The sequence below is a fragment of the Equus caballus genome, chromosome 14, assembly GCF_041296265.1.
Source record: "Equus caballus isolate H_3958 breed thoroughbred chromosome 14, TB-T2T, whole genome shotgun sequence".
NCBI lineage: Eukaryota > Metazoa > Chordata > Mammalia > Perissodactyla > Equidae > Equus > Equus caballus.
In genome coordinates, this window is record NC_091697.1 from 61,061,838 (window position 1) to 61,077,061 (window position 15,224).

At 35.4% G+C, this 15,224-nt stretch overlaps 1 protein-coding gene across 2 annotated transcripts in view; it reads right to left on the reverse strand.

Moving 5' to 3' along the window:
* Nucleotides 1-15,224, reverse strand: part of ADAMTS19 (ADAM metallopeptidase with thrombospondin type 1 motif 19) — a 236,414-nt gene that overhangs the window by 80,695 nt on the left and 140,495 nt on the right. For both annotated transcript variants that reach the window (XM_070234436.1, XM_023617756.2), the window contains 3 exons: nucleotides 13,256-13,357; nucleotides 8,300-8,430; nucleotides 7,192-7,364 (listed from right to left, as the gene is read on the reverse strand). In XM_070234436.1, the coding sequence (XP_070090537.1) occupies nucleotides 7,192-7,364; nucleotides 8,300-8,430; nucleotides 13,256-13,357 (406 nt within the window). The remainder of the gene's footprint in view (nucleotides 1-7,191; nucleotides 7,365-8,299; nucleotides 8,431-13,255; nucleotides 13,358-15,224) is intronic.

Below are 15,224 nucleotides of genomic sequence, written 5' to 3' on the forward strand. Positions count from 1 at the left end.
ATTTTATGTTAATTGAGTAATGTAATACTAGAGTAGACTATACTAGAGGGTTATTATGAGTAGTAAATGAGATAATGCCTGGGGGTAAAAAGATATTCAATGAATACTGATCTTCTTTTTAAGAAATATGTCTTCAAATTATTTTTAAAACATATCACTTATTTTTCTGGCACTAAACCCATACCGCACACAAACCAATCATTCTTCCTGAAAAATATTTTGCATACGCCCATTTTTTGCTCCTATCTTTTGGAATGAACTCCCTTTTATCTTAAGCACAGATCAGAATTCTGCCTATTTAAGATTTACTTTATTCATGAAGCCTTTCTTGATGTCTCACTTCTAAATTCAAATACATTAATTTTCATTCCTATACATTTGGCATTTTCTAATTGAAAAATTACTACAGGGAAAAAGAAGCACTTCTAAGATGAGCAATTTGTGTAAGATTTTCCATTACGAGGATGTTCAGAAATGCAATACAATCCCACGAGAACATCCACTGGTATGGACAATTGCTGAAGTGCTAGCTAGAACTCATGTCCCTTTATTGCTTACTCAGAAAGCATACCAGTATATACATATCTAGGTTGAGAACCACTGTTCTAGGTAAAGAATCCTTGAATGGCTGGCAGTCCTCTTCAGTGCTTCATTAAGCAATAAGGCTGGTTACAGTCAAAACACTTGCCTGTTATGCTCAAAGAGTGGCAAAATATTTTTAAAGTGCTGTTTCTATTTCTAAGCATCCTTCAGAGGAGCTGTAGTATTTGGTAACACCAGTAGTAGAATTATCCAAATCTGAAACTTCAGAGCAATTTCCATGCTGCATTACTACTCCATTGGCTCGACACCAGTCAGTCCCTTTACTGTTTATTAAGCTCATATAAATAGAATGGAAAATAGTTTACAGCCTCTGACACTGATCTTCGCTTATGTCTTCAGTAAAGTTCCACGTATGCTGATGGGATTCTATAAATACCAAATAACAGCCAGAGGCAGGGAACAGGGTATCACTTTGCAAAGAGAAGACAGACAGTTAAATGAGCCTTCAGAACTGAACATTTCAAACAGTTTTCACATGTGGCTTCTGAATACTGCTCTGAACAATTTTGGGGAGTTGGAACATGGCCTTTAATGTGCATGGTTTTGAAATTTCCCTTTAAGATGCCATTATAAGCCGCAATAAAGCATTTCAGTGTGCTCTCACACCTCAAAGTAGGTTATGTTTATTCAATGACCGCTTACTATGTCATATCTTTGGACCTAAAAACAGCTGCTATAATTGCAACACTTTAAAAGTGGTATATACATAATTCTTTTTCTGGAGTATTCATTGAAGAGAGGAGCAAACCAGATATATGAATAATGTTGAAAGGAGTTTGTCTAGAAAATTCCATTCACATTCCAAGCAAGAATTCAGATAAAAATCTTTGTATTTCTCCTTTTACAACATATTGTCAATTCACTGTGCTTGCTTTAGCTTTACAGATGACATAAACATTTGATACCAATCTTCCTTCCCGGAGCATACCCTCGAGACTGTGACTTTATAGTGATCCATGGAACATGCCAGTTCTTGGCAGGCAGGCTCTGTCTTGATTTAAGGGACCAACCCTTTCCAAGATATGCATTAAACATGGATTTCAGCCAAATTTCAGCACAGAGTATGCAAAATACCTGCATGTGAAAGACATGTATCTTTTTTCTCTAAAAAAATGTTCACTACTGCATTGATACTTTCCACTTCATTATTCTAGCCATAGATTCATGTATTACATAAGAATGACAGAAATAGCCACTTGCATTTTAAGGTGGCATATGTTATGAAGACTTGGGACTTTTAAAAGAATTGTATACTTTAACTTCTTCCATAGTGCTATAAGACATGAAGACTAATTATTATTGTGCATTTTATTCATTACACAGACTGATGTGTTTGATTGACATGTGTTGAAAAATTATCAAAACTGCAAACCTGCTGATTCTATAAATAGCTATTATGGATCATTTTGATGATAAACCTCACTTTATAAGAGTTAGGAGCTTCTTTAATTGTGATTTCAAACAGCTTTAATATTTTAAATTGACTCTCATCCAATTCTGATTTTTTTTAATCTGGAGGGAACTTGTTTCCTATCTCTTACTTCACATATGAGTAAACTGGTTTCAAATGAATTTAATGTTATCAAATCTCACAGCCAGTTAGAGGTAGAGACAGGGTTTAACCCTCAAATGATCAGATGATGATTTTCATGATGTGAATAGTCATATTGATTGTACTTTTGCAATAAAAAGATATTTTTATGTATTCAAATTTATGCAACAAATATTCATTGGAAGCTTAATAATCACCAGACTAGACACTAGGCACACACAATAGGGGGAATATAGATACATTAAAATCTGCCATGACAAGGTGCTCGTGGGGTACTTGGAAGGGGCACATCCCCAATTTGGAGGACCAAGGGGATTCTTTTTTCCTAGAGTACTTGATATAAACTGAGTCCAAAAAATCAGTAGAAGTTTTCAAGATAAATAAATGGGAAGAGAGAGATCAAAGCATAAGAAACAAAAGGTATTATGCCAAGAAACCAGCATGTTTAGGGGCTCAGAAATAAGAGAGCCCAATGTATATGAGAGATGGAATGGAATTTGACCTGGCTGTGCTAGAGACTACAAAAGGGAATGATAGAGATGAGGCAAGAGAAGTTAAAGTGGGGGAAGGCCACAAAAATGGCCTTATAAGGGGCCAGCCCCATGGCATGGTGGTTAAACTTGGAGTGCTCTGCTTTGGTGGTCCCAGTTTGTGAATTTGATCCCAAGCATGGACCTACACCACTCATCAGCCATACTGTGGCAGCAACCCACATACAAAATAGAGGAAGACTGGCACAGATGTTAGCTCAGAGCTAATCTTCTTCAAGAGAAAAAAGAGAAAGATTTGCAACAGACGTTAGTTCAGGGCGAATCTCTCACAGGAGAAAAAAATGGCCTCATAAACCAGGTTATAAAGTTTGAGATTGGTCCTGAGAGCAACAGGACTCATGCAAGGGTATAACTTGGCACAGTGACAGACAGATCTGACCTTTACAAAGACTAGCCTGGCTGAAATGAGGAGTAGGGGCCAGAGGAGGGTGATTCTGTAGTCAGGGAGACAGTGAGGAAGCTGTTTGAGGAATCCAGGTTAAAGTTGGCAGAATCACAAACAAAGATGCCGGTCGTAGGGATAAAAAGGTTTGGACAAATAGGGTTTGCTGACTGATTACAGGTAGATGGGGACTGAGGAAGAAGGATCTGGCTTAGCTTGGTAATGAGGTTGATCATGCCATTTTCTGTGAGAGAGAACAGTAAGAGAAGCAAATGTTGGCAGTGAAAGACAAAGGAAAAGGGAAGCGGGTACATTCAACTGGGAGCATGTTGAGTCAGAGATGAACGGGATGTTGACTGGAGACGTCCATGCAACAGATAGGTAAGCAGCTAAGAAGAGCAGGACAGAGAAACCTGGGTTGGAGATAAATATTTGTGCTCCTTTAGAATATAGATGATAAATGAAACCTAGCAAATGAGTAAGATCATCCCAAGGAGAATATTTAGTGAGAAGAGATGAGAGGCCAGGACAGATCACTGGAAAATTCCCATAGGACACATCATACATTCACTTAATATTTATTAAGTGCTTACTCTGTTCAGGTCCTATTCATAATGCTAAAGATATAGAAATGCATAAAATATGATAACAAGCCCTGCTCTTACAACTATTATTTGGGGGAGGCTTATAATAAACAAATAAAACACAAAAGTATTATCGCAGATGATGATAAATTCTGTGAACAAAGAATAAAGCCGGGAAAAGAAAAGCATTGAGTTAGTATCTAAGACAAGACATGAAGGAGGTGAGAGAATGAATCTCCTTACAGGCCATTAGAAGAACTTTGGACTATTACTCTTAGTGAGTTGGGAAGATATTGGAGAGTAATGAATGAAAGAATAACATAATATGACTGACATTTTAAATGCATCAGTCTGGCTGTTACATTGAGACTGAAGGAGGTACAAGGGCACAGGCATAAAGACCAGTTCGATAGTTTAAAGACAGGGCTCATGAGACCTTAATGATATTTTGAATGCATAGTAAAAGAGAAAGAAAAGAAAAATGATGACTCTGGGGTTTTTGGTCTAAGCACCTAGAAAGATGGAATTGCCATTTATTAAGAAGATTGCGTGAACAGAAGATCGTGCTATTATTTCCTCTCAACTGTATATTTTGAGGCCATGTGGAGGAAGAGAGCATGACATGTTTGAGACCAATATCTGGCGTGCAGAGTGAAAGGGAGCAATGTTTTAGATGAGGCAGGAGATAAGTGTAGGAAACAGACTGAGGGCTCTTCTTGTGCATGTTGTGCTATGCAATTTGGTGTTTACCTGAAGAATTATGGGAAGCCCGTGAAATGCTTTAAGTGAGAGATCACTATGATCAGATTTGCATTTTATATAAAGATCTCTAGAATGCTCTATGAAGAGTGAATTGAGGGAGGAGAGTAGAAGCAGAAGGACTACTTTGGAGTCACTACAGGAGCCCAAGCAAGAGAATCTGAAAACTGGAGGTTAGAATAATGAGAGTGGAGATGGAGTAGAGAGATATTCAGGAAGTGAAATACATAAAACATGGTGATGGATTGGATATGTCAGGGAGGAACATGGAAGTGTTAAGAATGACATACATCTCTGGCTTGTACAATTGAAAAGCTAGTATAACCTTCACTGAGATAGGAGATACAAGAGGATCAGAATTGACATGGATTGGAAGGGTTATAATCATGAGTTTGGTCTTAAACTTGAAGATATCTAAGTAGAAATATCAAGTAGGAAGTTATACATATAAGTTAGAAGCTCAAAGGAACAATATGGCTGAAGAAAAATTGATGAGTTATTTGCATACTGGAAGTCATGAGAATACATGAAATCACTTAAGAAGAAAATGTAGAGTGAACATGGAACAGCATCTGGGATAGGCAGGGGAAGACCACACCAGAGAGAGAGTAAGAAAGCCAAGAAAGTGCTGTGGAATGGAAATCAAGGCACGTGAGTGTTTCAAGAACCAAGGGGTGGCCAATCATTTGAATGTATTTGAAAGGTCATTTGAAACCACTCATGAGGTTTAGTTTCCATGAAAGTCCCTAATGACATTAGTGAGATTGGTGTTGGTGGAATCCAGATTGAAAGTAAGGAAATGGAAGGTTGGAAAACAAATGAATCTTTTAAAAAGTGTCTATGAAGGAGGAAGAGTGTAAACATAGAAACTGGAGGTGGCTATGAACCTGAAGAAAGGTTTGTATTTTTTAGTGGAGGAGTCCTAAATATCTTTTAAAATTGAATGTGAAAAATCATAAAGAAGAGATTAAATATATAAGAGGAAGCAAGGGTAATCACTAAACCAGCTGAAAGGGGAAGATGGGACATTCAGGGCACAGATAGAGCCGCTGGCTTTGAAAGGAGGATCAAAATTTGCTATATAGTAGAAAGCAGGTGCAACGTCTGCAGATATAGTTAGGCTTATGTGTTTGATAGCAAGAAGATGAGGGGTAATCATCTGACGGCTGCTTTCCCCGCCTCCATTATGTAGAGGAATAATCTGCCCTATTGTTTGGCTGTTTCCATTAGTGCATGTATGCTCAGATGCTCACAATGAGAGATGTGTTTTGTCAGATGGGTGCACTGAAATTGATAAACAATGGAATTTAGGCTATTAACAGGCTATTAACAGGAGTGTGATTGAAATGATGGACAGCACAGTCCAAATTGACTAATGGGAGACAGAACGAAAGGAGAGACTAGGGGCATGATGGTCAATTAAATCAGAGAATTCACCACCACTTTTGGTAAAAGCAACTCAAACCCACAGCCCACTGACCATGGGCAAGAACTATCATTCTTAAGTAATAAGGTAGCACATAATTTTCTTAAAATTCTTATTCTGAAATAATTTAAGATTTACAGGAGGGGCCGGCCCCGTGGAATAGTGGTTAAGTCTGCATGCTTTGCTTTGGTGGCCTGGGGTTCTCTGGTTTGGATCCCAGGCGTGGACCTACACATCGCTGATCAAACCATGAGATGGCAGCGTCCCACATACAAAATAGAGGAAGACTGGCACAGATGTTAGCCAATCTTCCCCACCAAAAAAAAAAAAAGATTTACAGGAAGCTGCAAAAATAGTACAGAGAGGTCCTGTATACCTTTCACCCAGTTTCCCCCAATGGTTACACCTTGGTAACTATGATACAACAACAAACCCAGGAAACTGACATGGGTATATGCAGTATAGTTCTATGCCATTTTATCACATGTATAAATTTTACAACCACCACCACAATCAATATATTGAACTATTCCATCACCTCCAAGTTCTACCTCATGCCACCCCTTCATGGTACACCCATCCCTCTCCCCGCCACCATCCCTAAGTCCTGCCAACCACTAATCTATCTGTTTTCCATCTCTACAGTACTGTCATTTCAAGAATGTTATCTAAATAAAATCATACAGTATGTGTGTGACCTTTTGAAATTGCCTTTTTTCACTCAGCATAATGCTCTGAAATCCACCAAGTCATTGCACATGTTAACAGTTTGTTCCTTTTATTGCTGCATAGTATCCCATGGTACGGATATGCCACAGTATGTTTATTCAGCTACTTAGAACCTTTTTGGTCGTTTCCAGTTTTTGGCTATTAAAAATAAAGCTGTCACAAACATTTGTGTACAGAATTTTATATGGCTGTACATTTTCATTTCTCTGGGATAAACACCCATGAGTGGTTTTTTCCCTAAATTATATGATAAACATATGTTTAGTTATTTAAGAAACTGCCAAGCTATTTTTCAGAATGGCTGGACCATTTAACATTCCCACCAGCTATATATGAGAGATCGTTTCTCCTCATCCTCACCAGTATTTGGCATTGTCATTCTTTTTTATTTTAGTTAATCTAATAGGTGTGCAATAATCTCTCTATATTTTTTAAATTTATTTTTAAGTCAGTGCTTGTGGTTGTTACGTCAATAAAGGTACAAAAAACAGAGCTCTGAAATACCTAGAACATAACCTGTAAAATAACGTGCCCTAGTCTTGTAAAACATTTTGCAAACCTAGAAGTCTATTTAATGAAGATGGTGGTGATGTGGGTGTTCCTACCTTCATCCATGACAGCTTGCCACTGAAGTACATGCTTTGGGTACGAAGTTCTAACACTATAGGCCTGACATTGCCAGTCTCTGAATCCAGGCAAACCTGCAGGACAAGGTGGATTCTCACATATTCTGTATTGTTTTCTGGGACCATTACAATCCCTTGCTTCAGAACCTAGCCTAGAAAAGATAGTACAAATAATCAATTTTATCTTTTTTTTTAATGTTAACTACTCATTTTAAAAAAATATTAAAAACCACTATATTAACAAGGTATAATCTTTTATACTAAACTAACTTTTGAAAATGTAGACATCATAAATGACTGGTAATAGTAGGAAATCCATATGTTTATTTTTTAAAAATTACATATTTTTTCCAAGCCTTGATCAATTTACCTTCCAAAATACATGAGACATAAAAGTCAGCTTGCCATGAAAATGATACAGAAGAGTAAAGGGCAGAGACTGGGGGAAAAATAGAAAGACTGCAATTCTCACAAAGGAGTTTGGTTCTTAGAATAGGAGATGCCTCTCACATTTTCATATAAATTCTTTAAAATTGCTTGTGAAGGAATTGGGCCACTGAGTCAAATCAAGAGTTAAAGCATAAAGCTGCAAAGACTTCCTTACACACTTTCCTAGGGTCATCCTAGGAAAGGTGGGGTTGAACAAGCTGATCTTGGAATGATCCCTGTCTGTGCTTGTGCTTAGCATGTTTTCGATTTTTATCAGCCTTCGCTTTATGGACATTACTTTTGTTCTCATTCCTTCCCTTTCTGAAGCCCTACCATCTTCCTGTTCTCTCAGTTCCTTTAAATGTTGCTTTGCTTTTTCTAATATGTTTCCCTGCTTAAACACAATATTTTATTTGATTTACTCAAGAAACTACCTTGTGTAGCATTTAATTATTTGTTCTTAGAAAGGCTGTCTTATTTTCTTCTTAAAAGGAAGTTTTATATAAAATAAATAATTTGAGGGACTTTTCTATTTTCTAAAGCTGAGTAGGATTTGAGGGGCTTCTTTTGCTGTCCAACAAGGTTTATCAGTAAAACCTTTGCATTTCAAAACTGAAGACAAAAACGCCCTCCCCCAATCCAGGAACTTTGCGTTTACCCAGGACATTTGCGCTCTCGACTGCTGATCCCAGAACTGCAGGTTCGGCTACAGGGACTCCACACGCTCCACTCTCCGGCCACATGTCCAGGTGCTGGGGTCCTGCTGGTACATTCTCCAGCCTTACACCACTATTCCAAAAGTTATGTCTTAGGTGAACAAATCAGGGCACAATGGAAAATCATTCACTGGCCTATAGAGTCACTGGAATTGTGATTAAATCAGGTCTAGTAGAACCCCAAACACGTGGAATTGAAAAAGACCGTAAATAAATGGGCACTTGCTTATTGTCATAGTAACATAAAGGCCTCGATTTCCCAGTTCTCATGTCAGATCATACAGTCTTGCCATGAAAACCACACACAGATATTTGTACCGTAGCCCTGAGAATTCAGTACTTGTGACAGAGATAGGATGAAGAGGGAATTTGGGGTTGTGAGCCAGGAAAGAAAAACTAACACATTCTAAGAGACACAACAATTTAAAAGGGAGAAATGAAAAAAGCATTTAAGAATGGAAAAAAAAAAGACATGAATGTTCTTCTAAGATAACCAGGGTGAAGCAGACATTTTAGCAAACTTAGCGATTTTGATTTCAAATTTCAGTGATTCAGGGTATTCTCTTTCCTTGTAATTAAAAAAGAAAAAGAATATGATTTAATTTTAGCACTCTCCTTTATGCTTTTTTTCTGAAAGAGTTCCAATCAAAATCGTGAATTCACATGATAGCCAGTTTTCTTTTGAAAGCTGTTTATTTGAAAGACTTTAGTACTTAGACTCTTTGAGATACCGTCATTTCACTCCAATTATTTTGTAGCTTATTTGGTATCTTTTAACTGAAAAGGATAACCATAAAAGAGAAAGGAGTGTGCTCATTCTCTTTTTTATATTTATTTTTTCATTAACTTTAAACAAAAGCAGCAAAAGAGGCTGTTTCTGTGGTCATCGAGGAATGGTTGCCAAAAGTTGGTGACCTCTTTTAGATTCAAGAAGTTTTAAATCTAGGCTTGAAAAAAAATAAACCTCAACAACTCAGACTGTATTGATATACTGAGATTATCATTAAATAAATTGGGATTTTGTATGAAGATTCAGTCTGAAAATTGCAAAAGGGGAAAAAATAGACCCTGTGAAAACTTTTAAGCAATTTACTGGTTTTAAGGATTTAACAATGTTATGCCATTCACGGAAAAAAAATCAATGTGAAAGCTGTCAAACTTCAATTGGTCAAATTGTTTTGGCCTACTTGAAGGGTGTTTATTTTTCCCAGAGTGCATATCAGAGTTCCTTGCCCATTTAGCAGCAAGCTGGCATTGAAAGTCTGGGCTAGAGTTCACAGCAGACTAAAAATATTCTGGGAAAGACCGACACCTAGACTTGCACATCATTTAAACTAGACCACATCTGGCAGCTGAGGAAAAAAGGAAACAGATACGCAAGCCAATAAGCATACACAAATCAGGAAAATTTAGAGAAAGCATAGTATAATACTTAAAGTTCATCACCTGGCAGATAAACTGATCTCCTGATGAAACTATGAGAACCTGCTTTTATGTCTTCTAGGTAATGCTGTGCCTCAACATAGAGAAAAATGCTAAACGTTTTGTTTAAATTATTATACAATATATTCTACCGAGTTTGTATATAAAATGAGCCTAACGATGCTTCTCTAGCAGCATGTTTTCTTTCATTTGTATTTTTCAGTCTCTAAAAAGATATTATACATGGTTTAAAGAGCTCAAAATTTGTCATTTCTAGGGGCCAGCCCCGTGGTCTAGTGGTTAAGTTTAGCATGTTCTGCTTAGGCAGCCCAGGTTGGGTTCCTGGGAGCGGAACTACACCACTCATCAGCAGCTATGCTGTGGTGGAAACCAATATACAAAATAGAGGAAGAGTGGCACAGATGTTAGCTCAGGGCAAAAAGTCATATCTACTAATTCAATCTGATTTATGAAAATGCTAAGGGAATATATAATATAGACATATAATCTGGGACAGTACGTGACCTAAAAAAAAGAAGATTATATTTCTATTCTCTCAAATTTCTATGTGGCTATGTCTAGGAAGTTCATGATGGAGATGTCAAAAGAAACATTACTCTCCCATCAAATTTTCTTCTACATACATTGTTGGATGAGAGAAGAGTAGGAAAGAAGACAATAAACTCTCTACATATGCAAATTTCTGATTATAAGGATAATACAGTCTTCACTTTTTAAATAACGAATGATGACGGTAACTACAAGAATTGTAATTTAGGAAAGTAAATAACTAAAATATATTATGTAGATTCCTTCAAAGCAGTCTAAAAATTCTAGTAAGTTGGTATTTAAGTTTCCTGCCCCTTTCCCTAACTCTTAGCAAACATTGTAAAAAGAAAATATACATTTCTTGATTTTTACCAAATCATTGACCAATTCTTTCACCTCTGTTAAATGTAAATGTAAACATAGATGATGATTTTATAAAGAGAAAAGGAGAAGAAAGAAAACAAGTTGCTTTCAATTTGGAAAATGCTGTCTGTAAATAGTTGATCAATTCCAATTTTCACAACCATTTTGAATCACGAAATTCTGCAGGCATGTTCTCAGATTTAATTATATACTCTTAGATGAACTAGTTATACAGCTAGATTAACATCAGTAGAGGATAACACATTACAAAATTCCCAGCTTTGTTTCCTGATTTGCAATGTACCAAGCCAGCAGTATTTAGTGCAAAGTTGCAAGTATTCAAATACTTTAGCACTACAGCACTCAACCTCAGAGTGTTGGAAGCTGTTTTCATGATGGCTCCTACAACAGCTGGAGCAGATGGATATTTGAAGAAGCCCACATGGCCTGAGGAACTGAGAAGTTCATTAGTTATTTCAACACACAAAGCATTACAGAATCACTAAAGGAATATCATTACCACAATTATAGGGAACTAAAACATTTTACTTTTGATGAGTAATTACAGTTTTGATTGCTGAAAGAATAAGTTTATTTTAGAGACCTCAAGAATGCAAATTATTCTCATAAATATCAGAACAAAAAATAATAGACAAAAAATTAATTTAGGACACCAAATGATAAAAATGAAGAGATTTTAGATTGCCAAAGAAGAACTAAGTAAGATGAATGGGTTGTGTGATGTATGAAGAAATAGGGCTGAAGATTTCGTTATCTCTGTTTATCACGGCTTTCATGTTTCAAGGATGATGAAAACTATTTCTGGTGCAGAGTTTTATGATCCAAACAATAAATTACTGAGTGTAATACTGTGAGGCTTGCCCATTATACACACATTATTGCATTTTTGTGTATCATTAAACAAATAACACAGACACAGATTCTGACTCTCCATATATGCTCATGGAAAAATATCTGGCACAATCTGTAAACAACTGACTGAAATTTCACAGAAGTTCCCTTTCAAGGAACCATTTTCTTATTGATTGTGTCTAGTGATAAAACATTTCTAGTCGTTTTATTTATATTTTGAACTTAATTTGTACACTTTTTTAAATTAAAGAAATCATAGAAGTAATAAATGACTGCATGCTAGTGTCAAACAATCCAGACATGTCTGGACAAAAGTTATATTCACCCTCACCTCCTATGGCATTTCTCCCATTCACCAATTCCACTTCCCTCCCATGCATTAAGTACTAATTACAGTTTAGAGTTTATATTTACAAGCCATTTTCTACATTTAAAAATATATACTCTGTGTGTGCATATTCACATCCATATACAAACTTTGTTTCTTGAATCTCAAATGATATCATAAAGTATCAATTTTTCTGACATACCTATGTACTAACCACCATGTCTTGTAGATCTTTTCATATTAGTACATACAGATATATATACCTCATTCTCTAAACAGCTACACTGTAACCATTCCTGTACTTATGAATATATTTGTTTTTTCTCATTTCTCACCATTGCAAATGGTACTTTTACACAAGCATTTGTGTGTGTGTACACACACATGCGCCTATCTTTGTGCACATGTGTATTTCCTTAGGACAACATTCTAGAAGTGTAACTGATAGATTTCCACTCTGTTCCTTTTTCAAGTTGATGTGTTTTTCAACTAGCACTCTATATAAAAATTTTTTTCACCACGTAATTCATCCCAAATAATATTTATGTTGTTCTTTTTAAATGTAATAAAAATTCTTGTTCTTCAGAGGCAAGGTTTCTGATCTTACATCTAATGAGTAAATGGATAATCTTTTACTTTTCCTTCACAGAATAAAAACTAGAAAATTATGTAAACTGTTGAACTATTATCTTTTGAATAAATTAATCATAATTAGAAGTGTATGTGTAAATCTACCTACTTCACATTCTTCAAAATAAAATTAATTTTTAACAGCAATTATTTTGATCTGGAAATGTATACTAATAAATTCCAATAGCCTTATGAAACACATTAGGTTAAACAACTTAGACAGTCAAATATTTTACTAATCCCCAAAATGTCATTTAGAATATTTTACTTATGATGCTTGAAGTGACAAGGAAAAATTATACTCAGTGGTTCTCCTGAAACAATATTTTATACCTGAAATATATTCATCAGCTCTGAGAACTTCTACTATTTATGCTATTATTTGTGACTATTTTACTTATGTTTCATTTAAATAGTAAAAAAAAAGAATTCATTTTTTGTTAAAGTAATACATGTATTTGACTTTCAAGATTCTCATAATCAACAACAATAAAAAATAACCACATCAATATTAACAAAACAACCATGGATTTGAAAAAATATAAAAGTCAAAATTAAGATTAGATGAAATGTTGAAATTTTCATATGTACTAAAAGTATTCCACTAGTGTTAAGATGGATACATATACAGCTGGCAGAAGAAAACGTCCTGCCAGTTACACTGGGAGGAGAAAATGCACGTTTAAGTTTCATTTAATATTCTTTTTAACTTTGGGCAACACAAACGACTTACCTTACCAGCGTCACAGTCAGTTCCATCCATTGGTGGATCTAGTTTGGTTCTGCATTCTTTCTCACCTTCTACCTTGCACCACAACCCTGTGCAAATAACATGCTGAAAACAAGGGTACAATAACTAATAAGGGGAAGGTATCATGTTTTTGAGGTTAAGTCAATAATTTTTGAGAAAGCTATTCAGATAGAAAAACAGAAATTATCTGAAGACAAATATGTTTTAGGTACTTTTTCTATTAAACTTATAATTGAAACAGTACATAGTTCATTTATAATGATGGAAAAATTGATGCATAAAAACATAAAATCTGTTTAAAAAATTAAGTCCTTTAAAATTTCTTTAAGTAAAACATGAGATTATGCAAGATTAAGTAGCTACAACAGAAAAATTTATGCTAAAAATCATTACTTATACAATTATATGAACCAGGCTGGAAGAATTAAGTGCTTATGTTTGCGGTATGAATTTAGTGCCTTGTGTCCTAAAGCCTGTCCTCACTTATGCTCTGCTTGATGCTTAAATGCCATGGTTAGTACTTCATTATTTCATCACATAGCATTGGCACTTAACGCAATACATAGACGCTCAGTGGGTATGTTTCCATAAATTGTTATCAGTCATTTTTACCTCAGTATGAATGAGTTTTAGATCTCTAGGACACGAACTTTTTCTAGGGAAAAGTTGAAGGGAACAAAAAAAAAAATACTAGGATAAAGCAGCAGAGACATAGCAATAATGAACAGAGAGAAGTCTAGGGAAACGCAAGCAGGAAGACTGTCAGAAACTAAGTCACAGTTATAGTTGGGCCCAGCCCAGAGACATAGATATAAAGAGGCACAGCTCACACATTCTTAAGGACTTTCTATTTCCGTAAGATGACTGAAGTTTTTTTAGACACAGCATATTATTAATAAGTTGCATAGAAATATGAAATCCATTAGGAACATTCAAAAGTGATTAGAGTAATCTATAGTGAAGATGATTATGCTGCTACCCATCCAGATACTTGGAGAAGAGGGTGGAAGAGAACAGGTCAATACAGGCAGAAGAGCAGCAACGTGAAAGGCACAGTCATAAAAAGGTGGGCAGGCCACTGTCATGACAGGAGGCACAGAAGGTAAGGGAGGAGTGAAAAAGATTTTAAGACAGAAGAACCAGATCTTGAATGCCAGAAAGGACGAAGGATTTCATATTTGTAGGGAAAAAGAAGCCACTTAGCAATTGACCAGCAAGTTGATAAGATAAAAAGGTTATTTTAGGAGGTTTATTCTGGCAGTGGTGTTCAAAACACGCTAAAAATCACTGCAAAGTTAAAATTAACTTACGACTCAAATCTATTAAATACTTTGGGGAAAAATATATTTAAACTAATATTTCAAATAGGGCTGTTACAACTCTAATATTAAATTTGCCACAACTCCCAAAATACTATTTTTCTATTCTCTACTTATTTAAAAATTTAGATTCCCTAAATGTTTGTAAGCCCTTAAAAATTCAATAGTCTATGGCAAGAGTGTGATATATTTTATTTACATCATGTATTTTATCTGCTGTGACAGCTTTTCTGCTTTAAAATATTTTATAGAAATAATCTTATTATATTTAGGATATGATTTAGCTTAACTTATATGTGTTTATTCACACACATCATTTACCAAAAATTCATCCAGGAACTTATTTTAAAGAATGCCTAAATAAAATTGTTTCTCTGCAATATTTTAGACTCTTGAAAATAGAGAGGTTGTTTATCATGTACTATGGTGGACACATTTATATTTGAATTAATGGATCTCTAACCTTAGAATTTCAGTTCCTAAAAGAGTTTTTCCCCCCCTAAGACCTTTCTATTAAGAATGTTTTATAAGCATGGAACCAAATGCTAAATTTTTCACCAAGGAAGCATTTTGCTTTACTTGTATTCAATAAAGCTTAGTTGTGTTATAACACGAATTATTTTAGTCAAGTT